This window comes from Tursiops truncatus, chromosome 10 (genome assembly GCF_011762595.2).
Source record: "Tursiops truncatus isolate mTurTru1 chromosome 10, mTurTru1.mat.Y, whole genome shotgun sequence".
Lineage (NCBI taxonomy): Eukaryota > Metazoa > Chordata > Mammalia > Artiodactyla > Delphinidae > Tursiops > Tursiops truncatus.
Genome location: NC_047043.1, coordinates 33,222,192 through 33,238,458, shown reverse-complemented (window position 1 = coordinate 33,238,458; position 16,267 = coordinate 33,222,192). Strand labels below are relative to the sequence as shown.

General features: G+C 51.0%; 1 protein-coding gene across 1 annotated transcript; it reads right to left on the bottom strand.

Annotated features, from left to right (window-relative positions):
- Positions 1-8,090: 8,090 nt before the first annotated feature.
- UNC5CL (unc-5 family C-terminal like) lies at positions 8,091-16,267 on the bottom strand. The gene is made up of 8 exons (XM_033863687.2): positions 15,847-16,267; positions 15,023-15,323; positions 14,023-14,285; positions 13,213-13,314; positions 12,884-12,951; positions 11,916-12,016; positions 11,651-11,764; positions 8,091-9,828 (listed from the first exon to the last, which is right to left on the bottom strand). The coding sequence occupies exons 1-8, from the start codon at positions 16,229-16,231 to the stop codon at positions 9,606-9,608; spliced, it is 1,557 nt and encodes a 518-aa protein (XP_033719578.1). The 5' UTR covers positions 16,232-16,267; the 3' UTR covers positions 8,091-9,605.

Genomic DNA, 16,267 nt, shown 5'->3' with positions numbered 1-16,267 from the left:
ATTTAAAAATCAGGAGGTGAGGGTAAGGATGGGGGAAAAGGTAGTAAGGCAGATGCAAAGCAGAGGAGAGGTTTTGCAAAGATACTTGGAAAGATAAAGGAAGATGGGGGAGAGTCAAACAGGGCTTCTGAGGAGCTTCCCTTATGAGGCATCTGTGAGGAGGGGGTAGAGTGGGATGTGTGACAGTGAGGCTGATGCCAGGGACCCTGGCATAGGGTTGTCACAGGCAAGAGTCTTAAGGAGGGGATTTGAGAAGTGTAGCCCCAGTGGGCTGAATATGTCACGTGCAGCTTCAATTTTTTTTTTTTTTTGTCTTATGAACTAAATTATTCTAGAAGCTGAGTCAACAGCCCTGCGTCATAAAGTCAAAAGACATTGACACCGGGATACTGATAATAGAAGAACATATACATGTGCTCTGCTGGGAATGATCTCATTTCATCTTTAAGACGATCCAGAGAGCAGGTACTATTTTTATCATCCCCATTCTACAGATGGGAAAACAGGCTCAGGAAGATTGAGTTACCACCCCTGCCCGAGGTCGCACAGCTGCCCAGTGGAGAAGCCAGGATTCGAAATCATGTCTGTCTGTTGACAAAACTCCTGCTGTTCCTCACTGCATTGTAGGTTTTTAACACACCTGTTGCTGCTATGAAGCAAAAGGTATTTAGATGTGGCGGTGGTGGTCTAGGAATCTATACATGTGATAAACTAACATAGAATTATGCCCAAAGACATACCCAAAACATGCGTACTTGCAAAAACTGGTGAAATCTGGGGAAGGTCTGTTATCTAATACATCTGTGAATTGTACTGCGCCAATGTCAGTTTTCTAATTTTAATGATGCCCGATAATTAGTAACATGCCACCATTGGGGGGAGTGGGTGATGACTTTATTGGAGTTTTCTGGACTTTTTATGCAACTTCTGATAAGTCTATAATTTGTTAAAAGTGAAAGTCTAAAAACATGTATACATATATAGAAACATCCTCTTGAAGATATAGGGCCAGGGGTGGGGGTGGGGAAATTCTAAATAGCTCCTAGCAAGTAAAAAACAGCCCAAGAATATTAAGAGTGCAGTACTGGCCCTCATTCTAAACACAAGTATAAAACATGATAGCTTCCCCTTTACTTAGCAGACTCTTTCATTTTAGGGTAATTTTATTTTAGGGTAACCCAAGTTTTCCAGTCTTACCTGTCTACCCAGGGACTCACAATTACATATGTTGCCCATGTTTCACTAGTTTTTGCCCCTACTTACTATTACAGAGCTTCTACCCCAAGCCAAATGTCACCCGGTCATTGCTGGGAATCTCTGGAGGTTCTCCCACGAGCCCACTAGTCTTCCACCGTCTTCTGCTTCTCACTCCCATCTCATCTGCAGCTGTGCCTCATTGGGGCCCCTCTAGCAGGCATAGAGGTCACCAGGGCCTGGGTTCAAGAAGCTACCTCCTGATATCAGCAAACCCAGCTAAGTTCACTGGACTCCCCTTGCCTGAAGCCTCTCAATGTTCCACGTGATATGAAGGAAGATGCCACTCCAGGCCACATTTGGTCACCTGGGCACTAGCGCAGGGCAGCCAGGTCCAGCAGAGCCCTTGTGAAAACCACTCCTGAATTCTCCACTCAGAGACTCAGAGATGAATGCAAAGTTCTAAAACTCAAATAGCGTCATAGGCAGAGCTAACATTTACTATGTTCCGGGCCCCATGCCAAGCATTTCATGTGGGTAAACACATCTAATTCTGACAGATAGGTAGGCTGCTGTAACAAAGAGATCCAACAATAACCCAGTGGCTTAAAAAAGTTAGAAGTTTATTTCTCTTTCACGTAACATCTGAGGGAGTCTTCCTGGTCAGCGGGATGTTCTACTTCAGTCAGAGAGTCAGTGACCCTGGCCCTTTCCGACTCGTTTCTCTGACATCCCTCAAGACATGGTCATCCTCCCAGTGGAAGCTGGCTCATTGCCAGGTCTGTCTGCAGCCAGTGGGGAGGAGAAAGGGGGCATGGAAGAGGCATGCTGATTGCCCCAAGGACCCGGGTCTGGGAGTCTCATGCCCCACCCCACTCACATTCTGCTGGTGAGAACTTTGTCACCCAGCCTCACCTAATTGCAGGGAGGCTGGGAAGTGTGTGCCCAGGGCAATTCTTTTACAGTGAAGAAGAGGGAGACGTGTTCTGAGAGACAGCTGTCAGCCTCCACTCAGTTACGCTCAGAGATGCTTATATTGATAAATGTTCACTCTAGGTAACAGCTATCCAATCTGACAAACTAATTTTAGCCATCGAGGTAGAGCTGGGTCCCCTTCAGATAAAATGTGTGTTTGCATGTTTTACTAACAGGGATCTAATGCAGGTGCAAGACTTAACCCAGGGGTATAGCTCTAACGGGGGTGGGGATTTGGGCAGACCTTTCTGAGCAGCATTATAATCCAGGTTTTAGCATGAGGAGGCTTGGGTTTGAGTCCAGGGCCTTCACTTAGGAAAAATCACTAAACCCCTCAGCCTTCAGTTCTCTGTAGAAGACAATCCAGGAAGACAATGGGTGTCACATGGCCTCTTAAGCTGAGAGTTGCTGTCACATGTCTGGGATTATTTTTGGTCTGAGGGGACCTGTGCATTCTACCACCAAAGCTGCCTGTGGAAACCCTGTCCAGGGTCTGGGCTTCAGATGAGTAGATTTCCAAAGGTGAGCCTGGAGGAGCACGGCAGGAACACCTCTGCCTCTGTGTGTGGGTGTGGGCGTGCGTGTGTGTTGGTGCAGGCGCGCACGTGCGCTGCTTCAGCCAGCTGGACAGCTAGTCATTTATCCACATGGATGACTTGATTTTTGATTGAGTTAACAAGTACTTATTGAACACAGTTTCCTGAAAGCCTGCAGTAAATTGGATGCTATACAGGAACCCTATAAATTTTTACAACGCCGCGTTCTTCAAATATTGGAATAGTACAAAAGATAACCGAGGAGGAAGGGGAAGAAAGAGCAAACACTAGAGAAGGGAGAGGCTTCTTGTTCCAAGCGTCAGTGAGTGTGTTCACAGGGAGACGAACCAATCCACTGTGCAAGTCACTAAAATATATAATCTATCTAGATGAAGCTGATACTCGTTACAGCAGCTCACGTTTGGTGAGGGCTTACTGAGTGCCAGACACAAAGCTGAGTGTTTCCTATATGCTATCTCATTTAACGCTGAAAACCCTGCACACTGGCACTATTACTGTGGCACTGCTGTTAGTCCCATTTCACAGATGAGACAATGGAATCAGATGGATGTTAATCGACTCACTCCAGGTCACACAGCTAGTAAACAGCAGAGTCAGGCCATATTTCCAGTCTTCCAAGACTTGGCCTCAAGGGAATGGAACCACATTATGCTTTGATAAAAATCGAATAACATTAAAAGTTCATTAAGGGAGAGAAACAAAGGCTGAAGGAAAAAAGGTCACCTGGTCTTCTCCCCAGGATGGAATGTACCTTCTGACCATATCTGACCAGCTTGGCCCAGAAAGCAGAGGGTAGTCATCGGCAGAAAGGACAGCACAGACACACAAAGAAGGAGAGTTTCCAGAAATTGAAACTTCCCAAGGTCTCAGGTTGTGTGCACTGAAAGCGGTCCGCTTCTGCCACCTAGCCACAGATGGCCTCCTCAGCCAGAGCTCAAGAGCCCCAACTTTGGGGAAGCCCCGTGGATGGGCACAAGCAAGATGTGAAGGTTTTCCTGATAGATCTCCAAGATGACCAATGCCACTGGGTCCCCTTCTCTGTCACACACTCTCCTTACGTTTTTCTGGGATTCCCAGGGGCAGGATGGCCAGCTCCTCCCTGGATCAACTGTTAGACTCTTCCCCATTCCCATCTCTACTCTCTACCCAACTAAGGAATTTTCTACAATCCCATCTTCACCCACTTCAGCATTTCATAAATATTATTCTAATTTTTGGAGTGCATCTTTCCTAGTTTATTTGGAAAACAAATCCATTCCCACCTGAGGGTTGATAGCTAGCATGAAGCATATTCCTGTCCTCAGGCTAATGTCTATATGACATGACACTAACCAGCTAGTACGGATGATAGCTTTTTGCTGGCCAGGAGCCATAACATCTCTACCAATAAGAAACTAGCATAGATTAGAACAAAGCCAGTGCCAGAAAGATTACCTGAAGATAAGGAAATAAATGAGGGATTCTAAGCACATAATAAATAGTCAAAAATGTGCTGAGTAGATGAATAAACATACCTGTGTAAGGCTTTAAAAAGGGTGAATAAGGATGACAGTTCTCGTAAAAGAATATTCCCAGGCTTTTGAATTTCAAAGACCAATAAATTTATTTGTTTTGTTTTTTTACTTGGGAAGAGCAAAATAAACATAGGATCACAACCTTCTTATTTTGACAAGTAAGGGCATTTTAATAAAACTATCATCTCCATTACTATTCTTTCATAAGCTAATAGGCCCTTTTACACCAGCAAAGAAGAAAGGGTATGATCACAGAACAAAGGACAGTCTTTCCAGAGAAAGACTCATGGGCACATTGGATAGTGGTCTTAGCTGTACATGATAGATTCTCCCTCGAGCTAGTTTAAGCAGAAAGCAATATATTATGGAGTCTAGATAGTTCACAGAATCATTGGAAGGGCTAAAGGAATAGACTCTAAGTAGGACTTCCAGTATTGAGTCCCCAAACCACACCACAGAACCACGCCACCGAGAAAGCTGCCACGTCAGGAAGGTGTAGCTGGTTCCTGGACCGCTTCCATCCACTCCTCAAAACAGGCACCAGCCTCTTGCCCTGTTCAACTCCCCCCATTATTCAATGCCAAGTCAGAGTCCGACCTGAGTTCAGCTGACTGGAAGAACCTAAACACATCTAGGTCCCCATCTGCCAGGGAGTCTGGGAAATGTAGGTTTAGTTTTCAGCCTCTGCAGTACAGGAAGGCGAGTGGGGCTGGAGAAGGCAATGAGTAAATCAGTTCACTACTGCTGGTGAGCTTTTGCTGTGTGCTCATGAAACGTGTCCAAGTCTGATCCTGGATTGTGCAGGGATCGGAGGGTTGTGTGTAGTTGTGCTTTATTGAGAAGATTCTGCAAGTCAGGGAATAGGGCCGACACCTGCTGAGGGCATTTTGCTCCCTGGAACCACAGCATTAACCACACCTTGGCTATGGTGGACATCTATCATATTCACAGCTGTCCATCACCTTTTGAGTAGTTTTTTCCATATTTGGGGATATCTGCAGGTAATGAGTCCCATCTTCCCAGTATTAAAGTCAGAATTCAAATTTCCAGACTCCCTTGCAGCTAGGATTCACCATGTGATCTGGGCTCTGACTCTCTGATGTTCTCCCCCTCCACTTGAGGTTTGATTCAGAAATGGGTAGTATGAAAATGTGGGCAGTGCCTGGAGCTTCCATTTCGGCCAACATGGATGACAGCAGAGGCCTCAGCTTTCAGAGGTGGTGGTGAGGTCTGGTTCCCAACTCAGAAGTGGCAGAGGTGGTGGCAGGAGGGGCTCCAGTAAAGTTGAGGTCCTGCTCTCCAGAGCCTGGTAGCAGCAGCCACAGTAATACCAGTTTCCCCCCTTGGGATGATGTTACCACACAGTTTAGGGAATCATTCTGGAAACTTTACCTCAGTCCTGTTTCTCAGCCCTCCAAATGATTCTTTATTCTTCAGGGTAAGATCTCCTGTCTGTAATTCCCAGCAAGAGTAGATTCTGTTGTCAGCAACTGAGAACCCACCTGATGTGCTGGGTGAGCCAGGAACACCTGACTCTAAATCCATGCCTCAGTACCATGCTGCCGTCTGAGCCATTTCTGCAGCACAGAGTGTCTGCCTGGGCCTCATCTCCTATTTCCTTCTTAAGTCAGGTGCAGAGAGGGATGGAAGGCAAGTGCTCTTCTCTGACTCCCACCATCCCAGGAGCTTCTAACAGAACAAGAATGTTCTTCTTCATTGAAGTTTTATAACCAACACTTTGTGCAGGGCAGGTGTTCAGTAAATGTTTGATGAATGAATAGGCGAGTATACTATAAAGTTATACCCAACTGGGTCCATAATCCAGACTTGCACTGTCTATCACGGTACCCACTAGCCAGACATGCTTACTGACCACTTAAAATGTGGCTAGTGCCACTGAGGGACTGAATTTTTATTTTATTTCAATTCATTTAAATTTTTTAATTCATACCTCATTTCATTTTTGGAAAACTTTCAGCTTGCTTAATTTGTGTTTGTAAATGTACTTTTTCAGCTATAAATTTTATGAAGGCTAAGTACAGATCAAATATTTCCAGTGAAAATTTAGCACATTTTTGATACAAATCGAGATGTGCTGTAATTGTAAAATACACACCAGATTCCAAATACTTTATGAAAAAAGAATGTAATATATGCTATTAATAAGTTTTACATTGGTTACATGTGGAAATTATAATATTCTGGATATATTAGGTTAAGCAAAATATATCATAGCCTGACTTCATCTGTTTCTTTTTACATTTTTTGATGTGACTACTAGAAACTGTAGGCTTCACTATGTGGCTTTCACTGTATTCTGATGGACAGCTTGGATCTGACATTGGCATGAATGTCAGTCGCAGGCAGATGAGGTCCCAAGGACATGTGTTACCTCTGGGCACTGGAGCCTCTAACCTTGCAGACCTGGACACAACCTTTACTGTTCATTCTCCTCCCGGCTCTAAACACAACAGGTGGAAGTTTAGGCATGGGCTTCTGCAACATGCATAAGAGAAGTCACAAATTTGGTGTCTTTAGGGACCAGGGAGGTAACCTACTGGGGAAAGGGCTGGAGGTAAGGCCACAAGCAGTGACCAATTGCTCTATTTAAAGGCAATACACAAAGAAAACTCCCTAAGTGGATCATCTGTGTGCCATCTCTGCACAGGCCCATAAGACCAAAAGAGGCCCTTGGAGAGCCTTGAACATGGTCCCTTCATCCCAAAGTAGAGACTGAAGCCAGAAGGGAAGAGCCAGGCTAATTAGCACTACAGTCAGGGCTGACCACTAAGTGTCCCGATGCCCCCGGAACATGCCATCTCTTGGCTTTAGGTGCTGGCAAATGTGTGCCAATCAGGTTTGATTTGAGAAAGGAAAGATCCACCTTACAGGCATCAGGGAGCTTGCCACCTACCTCAAGATATCCAAGACTTCCTTTCCCTGCACTGTGAGCCCATTCTGATGGATTAAGGTGGGGGGGACAGAAGGTAGTCCCTCCCATCCTAGAACCCCCCTTCCTCCATGGCTTTTTTTGGCCGCGTTGGGTCTTCATTGCTGCGTGCGGGCTTTCTCTAGTTGCAGCGAGCAGGGGCTACTCTTCGTTGCGGTGCGCAGTTTTCTCACTGCGGTGGCTTCTCTTGTTGCAGAGCACGGGCTCTAGGCGCACGGGCTTCAGAAGTTGTGGCATGCGGGCTCAGTAGTTGTGGCGCACAGGCTAGTTGCTCCGCGGCATGTGGGATCTTCCCAGACCGGGGATCGAACTCATGTCCCCTACGTGGGCAGGCAGATTCTTAACCACTGCGCCACCAGGGAAGTCCCTCCTTCATGGCTTTTATTTACAATTGCAAAAGACTTGAAACTCTTAAAGTGATTTGTTCCAGGGTAGGGAGTAACACAAAATAAAGATGACTCTCGCTGGCATGGAAAGCAAGGAAGAGACAATAGGAGAAAAGGGGAAAACTGTACCAGACTCCAGGGGAGAACGATGCTCTTAGTAGTTCAATCTTGAGCCAGATGAAGAGGGAGAAGGCCAAGGTACCAGCCTGGAGGGACTGGCAGCCCCCAATGCGGTGGGAGGACTAACAGAGAATGGATGGGGTTAGGGGAAGAGGGGAGGGTGAGAGGGCCCCACCCCGAAGGCTTGCTTCTAACAGAAAGGGAAGAGAACCTCCCTGATTTACCACGCTGGAAGCACAATCTACAAAATGCTTCTCTCCAGCCGGCCCCCATCGGTACAATTTTACCACATAAAACCATTCATACCCACATTCAAATTTATCCGTCTGAGCAAAATACAGCTAGTAACAAAGAAAGGCAGTTTTCATATTTTATTATACAATGTTGTCCATCATAGAAAAAGCTTTAATATTTTTAATTAAATACAGAAGAAATTGTTAGTGTTGCCAGAGAGATCATTTGTCTGCCCTTGAAAAAATTAACAACACCTGTTTGCAAACAAAAGGATTGCTTAAATTGAGTCAAATCCTTTGTTCTCTTTTCAGGACCCAGCCTACTGATTTATTTTCTATACAGTGTCTAACAGGCAGTAGGTGCTGAATGAAGAGTTGACTGAATGGGATGTTCTTTAATCCCTATCCTCTATTTCCTGACCCTAAAGTGGATCTTGACTCATGGGGTAAAATCCCCACCCATCCATTCCTAGGGGAGACGGGTGTCTTTCAATAGCCTTTGATACTTAACCGTGGTTTAGAGACACTTACCTGAGGGAAATGACTGAGGATTTCAGAGAAAGAAAGAAACACACAAGGGCAGGTACAGCAAGTAGGTAGAGACAAAAAGATGCTAAGACAAAAAGATGCTAAGACATCTCATCTAAAAGAGAGACAGATTCAGGGATGGAGCCACTGCAGGGGCCAGCGACAGCAAAATGAAGTCAGAGAGACTTAAAACTCACACAGTTCAAGATAAAGAGATTAAAAGGTTGGACAACAATAATAATCTTGAAGTTTCTTTTCAGCTTTGATGTTTTATGACAGAGATAATGGCACAGAGAGAGGAAGACAAGGCAAGGATGGGAGGATAAAGAGACAAAGGAAGTCAAAGGAGACAGGTGGACAGCCAGCTATGACTGTCCATCTTTAGATCTGGCCTTGAACCCCTGTCCTGCTCTCACCTCACACCCAGCACCCTGGGCTCCTTGATGACTCAGCACCCCATGCTCACCGGGCTCCTACTGTAAGTCCAGTCACATCCCCGCCTTCCCCCACCTTAAGATCTCACTCTCTGTAAATCATTTCTCCTACATCCTCCATGATGGTTTCTCACTGCTCCAGCCCGTACTCAGCTCCCTCCCTTCCCAACTCCTAATGCAGGTGCAATTCATACCACATCCACATCCCCTAACCACAGGGCACGTGCTGCTGGTTTAGCGTTTGTCCTCAGCTCCTACGAGGGCATCTTGGTTCCCACAGGAGAACTGTGGTTTCCACAAGGCTCCAAACCCGACCTCATATATTCCAGGAGTCCCCATGATACCCAGTCCAGTGCCAGGTATCACTAAGTGCTCAGTGAATACTTGTGGACTAACCAGTCCCCAAGGAGTGCCAACAGGGCAGCCTAACAGTCCATTGGTCTATTAAATAGCTTCCCGGAGGCTGGCCACGCTGGGGCCATCTCCTGGGCTCCTGCGCCCCCTGCCGGCCAGGAAGGGATCTGCACGCAGGACAACGCGGGCCGAAAGGGTGGTCCTGACCCGAGGAGGCGTCTGGACTCGCGGTGGCCCTAGGCACCGTCCAAGGGTCCTGATGAGGTCGGTGGGCACAGCCAGGAACTGCAGCTGTTTTCTTCCTAGGTGTAGGGGTACATCCCGGTAGACAGAGCTCCACCCTGCCCCATAGCGGGGCTCTCAGAGCTTCTCATCCAGCTCCAGGCCCTGGTTCTCCTGGGCGACCCAGCAGACCCGGGGTGGGCTGCCGCTCTGCGTCCCCTTCAGGTAGTTCTGGATGACGGAGGCGCAGTCCAGCCGCTCCATGGTGGTCATGAGGTAGTGCAGCTCCTGTAGGCTGCCGTTCTGCTCCTCAAACAGCTCCAGGATGGCTGCCGCGGGGCTGCGCTGGCAGGACAGGAACCTGGCCGGTAGCGTGCGGGGAGGAGGTGAGGGGGAGGAGGGGCTCTGCAGGGAGATCCACCCCCTCCCCCAGCTCTGGTCCTCATCCTGCTCTTAACTGCCTTCCAGGACACTCTGGGATGGTGGGAGGGCCCAGGACTTGAAATCGGAGATAGCCCTGGCTCAAAGCCTACTCCCCTCTAGGCCTCAGTTTGCTCTTCTTACACGAGGGCTTGGGTGAGAGGACCTCTAAGCTCGCTTCCAGCTCTGATGTTCTGTGTTTGCCTTCTCAACCCCCCACCCCCAGCCCAAACACACTCTCCCCTTCCCCCCATCCCAGGCCCCATCCTGCCCACCACTAAGGAAACAGTTGCTCCCAGGCAGGACCCTCCCCTGCTCAAAAACCTTCCAGAGTCTCTTTCACCTACTAACCAAGCCCCCTCCCCTGACTTTCTGGCTTACCCACCACTTGGCCTTGCCCTGTTTTTTCTGACCTCTTCTCTCTGCTCCCATCGTGCAGCTTCCTTCTCACCTTAAACACACCAGGCCCACCACCTCCTCTGCTCCTCCCCCAAAACAGGAAGGTGGATCCCCAGGTGCTTCCCCAGCACCTGTTTCTGAAGCCCTCCTTCCCACCTCCCAGGTGGAGGAGCCCATTCTGCATCCCTCAGTTCAGATTTCTGGTCATAGCTCCCACAAGTCTTTATTATTCTTTTTTATTTAATTGAGATATATAGTTGACCCTTGAACAACACCACTTTGAACTATGTGGGTCCACTTATATGTAGAGTTTTTCAACAGTAAATACTACACTGCTACATGGTCCCTGGCTGGTTGAATCTGTGGAGGCACAACCGTGGATATGGAGGGCCGACTATAAGTTATACTACGATTTTCGACTGCATGGAGGGTCACACCTCTAACTCCCACATTGTTCAGGGGTCAACTGTAATTGACATAAGTCTTCATTATTCTTGCTTCAGCCATTTCGCGTCTCTGTTTTCAACTTGCTATGCAATATGGGATACATACAGTAAGGTCAAAGGAGCACTTGCCTTGATTTTTTTTAAGCTCTCTGTATCCCTTACTAGAGGGTGACCTCCTTGGTTCTGGGACCATGTCTCATTCATCCCGTGTCCCAATGCTTAGCATAGTTTTTCCAGGACTTAGAAGGTGATTTTAAAGTCTACCCTATTTTCCAGATCCAACTCTAGTCCCATCTCCTGGGCGAAGTCTTCCCTGACCACCCGTCATCCTCTGGGTGCTGAGGCTTGGCTCAGAATTGGTTTACTGATCTCTCTTGAGACCATGGCTGCGCTGTCCCCACTAGTGCCAGGCACTCAGCTACATGCTTTGTACACATTATCCTATAGTCCGCCGTTCTGCCCCTCAGGGCACAGCATGTCAAGCACTCAGTATGTACCAATGACTTACATGTCAACCGATCCATTTTTGAATATTTATTGAACCAATATTTATGTATTGAACACCAGCCATGAGCCAGGCATCATTCTAGGTACCAAGAACAGTGATAAAATAGAAAGATGTCCAAAGCCTTCCTGTGGAGTCCCTTTCACTTCCCCTGCTCCTCTCCCCTGGCCTTTTCCTCTCTCACCTGCCGTTTCCTCTCCTCTTTGTAGCCATGAGAACGAGGACTGCTCGGCCCAAACCAATGAGATCATTGTCAATGAAATCAACCCTGTTCTGAGAAATAGGGTGGGGAGTAGCCGCTCCCTGACTTTTAAGTCACTCTTTTGTGAATGGTCCAGTCTCCAAGGGGTCCTGAGAACACCTATCCCAGTCCACCCTCCCCCACCCACCCATGCACACCTCATCCCTCTTACCGGATTTTCATACCACAGAGCCCCAGGTGGGAGGCCAGTCGTCGCCAGTCATTGCCAGTGATGCTATTTGGCTCCAACAACATCTGCAGCCGCTCGAAGAGCTCTGGGGGCAGCCTGAGGCAGGGGGAAAGGGTGGCCTTGGAGGGGAGGATCAAGAGACCCAGCCTGGTTCCACAGACACCTCAATGCCATGCTCGCCCTGCAAGCCCAGGGGCAGGAATCCCAAACATGCCCCGGGCAGCAGCTCAAGCGACCACCACTTCACCTGTTGCATGGGGGTGGCTGGGTCACAGCGGGTGGCGCTGTCCAGGATTCTTCCTCCGATGCCTGGAATCTGAGGATTTCCATGTACTTGGTCTCCAAGCCCTGAGCCAACAGAGGGGCAGGGAACACACTTAGGGATCATGAGACACCCCTCTGAACAAGAAGCTGGGGCACCCATCTCCATGCCTTGTGTCTCTCCTTCAGCCTGTCACCGGAGACACTTAACCAGGAGACACAGTCCCACCCCAATCAACACCCTCTACCCTCTGCTTCCCCAACCTCACAGCCTTCAGCCTTAAGTTTGTTCAGAGCTCTTTGGGACCTGGGACATGAAGACCAAACAAGGTACATCCTAAGACACGAGGAGAAGTCCTGGGTGGGGTCAAGGGCAGGGGAGGTCATCTAATAATAGAGACACTGAACTTGGGCATACGTGCCCCCTTCCTCCATTCCTCCTCTCCTTGGTTCCTCCTCCCCAAGTGATACCCCGAGGGGTATCTGCCTACTCTCCAGTAAGATGCCACATGGTTCCCCAAAGACTCTCCAATCCTGATTTCTTCATGTCTTCCCTCGGGAGAGTGGGAGCTCTAACTCCCATCCCACCTACTCAAGGCCCCCTTCCTGGGTCACTCTCCACCGGAAGATACACAGCACCATCTCTCAGATGTAGACAATCTGTCCAGAAAGAAACCACTTCTCTTTGATGCCCAAGTTCCTCCAGGTTGGAAGAAAGGGTTCATGTAGGGTTTGGTTCTTTTGCCCTCCTGCTAGATTCATCCAGGGATAGACAGGAGAGTCAAAGACGGAGGGTAACTTGGAGGCCAGGCAGTCCCTGCCCCTGGAAGAATGCCCTCCTCACCTGCTTGGTTATGTGATTAGAGCCATACTTCCTAGGCCCCAGACCCTCGCCCACTTTGCCCAGGACTCCCCCAGGGCCTGCCCTTCCTCTGCCCCTCAGCTCCAACTCACATCCTGGAAGGTGTGCATGGTGACAATGATCTCATTGGTCAGTGCTGAGCAGTCCTTGTTCTCATTGGCTACAAAGAGGAGACGTAGCAGGTGAGAGAGGAAAAGGCCCAGGAGAAGACAGCAGGAGAGCAAAAGGGACTCCAATGTAAGGCTTTGGAAATCTGAAGCAGCTGCGTAGCCCCACATCTTTCTCTCTGCAGAGATCTGCTGCGGCCCCTAACCTTTAAGATAGGGTCTGCAGGCATGGCCGAATGAGGAGCTGTAGGGCTGCAGGGTGACCAGGAGGGGAGAGGAGAGGGCAGGAGGTAGACACGGGGCTCCTGGGCTACCTGCTTTTCTCCGGAAGCAGAAGGAGCGGAAGGGGCACTTTCCATGCCAGATGTGCAGATGGGGAACCAGCTGGCAACTGCTGTCGTCCACGTTCTCCCAACCTGGGGAGGGGGCAGAGAGACAGAGGGCCTCAAGAGGGGAGACTTCCACAAGGGCTTAAGGAGGTCACCCTGTGGCAGGCACTGTGCAGGGCGCTGAGGGGAGGGATGGGGAGGGAGCAAAGGCAGGAGGGTGACTCAAGTGGATGGGAGGCCCCAGAGCCTGGGTGGGGACCCTGGGAGCGGTCCTACTTCTACCGGCACACAGACTCCTCCCCCCACCTCTCCACCCTCCCCTTCACCCCCCTCCCTCCCATCCACTAGCCCAGATGCAGCCACGCATGCGCCCCTGTCCGACACCCCACAAACACCCTTAGCCCCACTGTCAATTCCCGCAGCCGACCCACAAAGGAACGAGGGAAGAGAAGACTGGGCCTCCCCCTCCGACACCGGCTCCATCCAGGTGGGACAAGAGAAGCCCCTCGCTCTCTCCCTGCCCCTGCTGGTGCAACGCCTCTCCTCTCACCACCCACCTGACTCGGCTGGCCTCCCACGGAAGGACCGGGGCTCCGTGGGCAGCAGAGGGAGGAAGTGGGAAAACCGGGGTCTCCAAGAGGCAGCAGCAAGAGCCAGAGGGCCCCCTTGAAGCTGCTGCCTGCCCAGGAATCTCAAAAAGAAACTCAACGCCCCAGGTTTCCACCACAGGGGAGGCGCAGACCCTTCCCTCCAACGGGCTCCCCGACGCGCCATGCCTGGCCCTGTCCCCCTCACCCTCGGAGATGTATTTGAGTTTCAGGCACTGGTCCCCTCGGGCCCCGGTGAAGTCGAAGAGCTGGCAGGGCCCACGCAGGCGCCCGCCATGCGGCTGCTCATTGGTCACAGCCCACCGCAGGGCACAGGGCGTGTTGTTGAGGAAGTAGACGCGCAGCTGCAGGTGAGACTGCCCGGCGGCCAGCGGCGAGCAGAACACGGCCAGCTGCAGCCACTTCCGGGCTTCCCGGTGCACAGCTGCCTCCAGCACACAGGTGTAGAGGCTGCGGGGAGAGACGGTGGCAGGGACCGTGCACAGTGGGGCAAGGGAGGCTGGGAGACCAGCCCACCTTCCCCCGGGCTCCCACCGCACCAGGGGCCTCTGTGTGGGCTCCCAGGCGAGGAGAACATTCCAGGGCATGTAGGGAAGAACTGGGGTGGAGGGGTGAGCTAGGGGGAAGGAACGTGAGTCATGGCACAGCGACTGTCACTGGGTCTGGAGAAGAGCCAGCGTGGGAAAGAAGGACGCTGGGCTCAGGGCCACCATGCATCGCCCTGCTCTGGTCAGTGGGTGGCAAGGAGACTGGGAGGCAGAGGGACCTAAGACCCTAGAGAGACATAGCTAAGGACAGGCGTGCCATGGGCTAGAGTCTCAGAGAACTGGAGAGGCAAAGTGCCCTAGACAGCTTGGGTACAGTCCTGAACTGGGGCACAGGGAAGAGACAGACAATTTTAGAGACAGAGGTGGAGATGGGACAGGCCCCATCTAGACACAGGACCAGGGTTGGGCCAGACCCTTCTAGACAGGCAGAGGGACCACGGTGGGACACACGGTCCTGGATGGGGTTGGAGCAAGATAAGCTGCCACAGGCACCAGGACAGAGGGACTGGGGAAGGACAGGGGGACACGGGGTTTGCAGGCCTTCTTGGACAGATAAAGGGGCAGTCCCCTACAGAGAGGTGAGGGTCAGGCAGACAGAGAAAGGGGGCAGGAAGTACAGGCTGATGGGCTGCTGCCTACCTGAAGTGGGAGAGGTGGATGCGACATTCATCCCGGGAGATGTGGTCTCCCGGCCGCCCCAGCGGCTTCCAGGCCTTGGCATCCAGCAGGGTCGTGTTGCTGCTGTAGGTACGGGCCTGACTGGGCTGCTGGGCACAGTGCTTGAAGGTGAGGGTGCAGGGCTTCAGGAAGGAGGCCCCATGGGGGCCACACGCCACCACGGGGCTCACCAGCCCCTGGGCTCGGGACAGCGACGGGGCGTCTGACAGATCCCACACCAGGATCAGTGCCACCCGCTCCTGGCGGCCCACAGACACAGCACCTGGGGAGGGGGAGAGCTGAGATGGGCCCAGCAGGCAGGCACAGCCCTGCGGCAGAGGAGGCCAGGCCAGAGTGGGAGGGGAGGTGGGGCGGGAGCCCAGGAGCAGGCGTGCAGCAGGGCACGTGGAGAGGCAGTGCGGAAGGAGAACAAGGTGACTGTGACTGACTTGGGACGTGACCCTGAGCAAGTCGCCCCCTCCTCCAAGGGCTGCTGCCAGCTCACTCAGGGCCTTGTGTGAATTTGCAAAAGGTGCTCTTCCTCCAGACATCTTACTTCCCTTTATGGGAGAATCGTCATAACACACTGTTCACTAAAACAAGGCCCTCTACCTCCACCTGCCACAAAACTGTCATAAAAAATATGTAATGTATCCATCTTTGGAGTCAAAAACGTCATACTAAACATAGAAGCAATTTTCAAAATTATGAAGGTGTCTCTGAATGGCGCTCCCTTGGAGTTGGTGCCCTTGTCCAATGTACAATGTGAACAACTGTACGCTAAGAAGGAAGCCGGGTGCCGTTACCTGGCGGGATGAGCAGGGAAATGCCCGTATCCTGGAGTATCAGGCAGCCACCGCGGTGGTCCACCTCTCGAGCCGAAAACACCAACAGCTTGTGCATCAGCTGTCGGATGACAGTCTGGCCTTTGGTGGGCGTGTGCAGTTCCTGGTAGAAGGCGGCCATCTCCTGCAGCGAGGCTGGGGGCGCCTCCCCGGAGGACTCACTTTCAGGTAGGGGAGTGGGATGGGACGCTGGCTCCTCTTGGCTTTCCAGCTTCCAGCAGGCGCCCAGCAGCCGGCGGGGACAGCGCCATTGAAGGCACTGGGCCAGAAGGACAGCACTTGCCACTGGAACCCCCACCAGCAGTAGGAACTGGGCGAGTTGGAAGGAGCCCTCATAGGAGCACATCCGCCTGGTCACTTGATGCTGCCGGTTCCCCTGCAC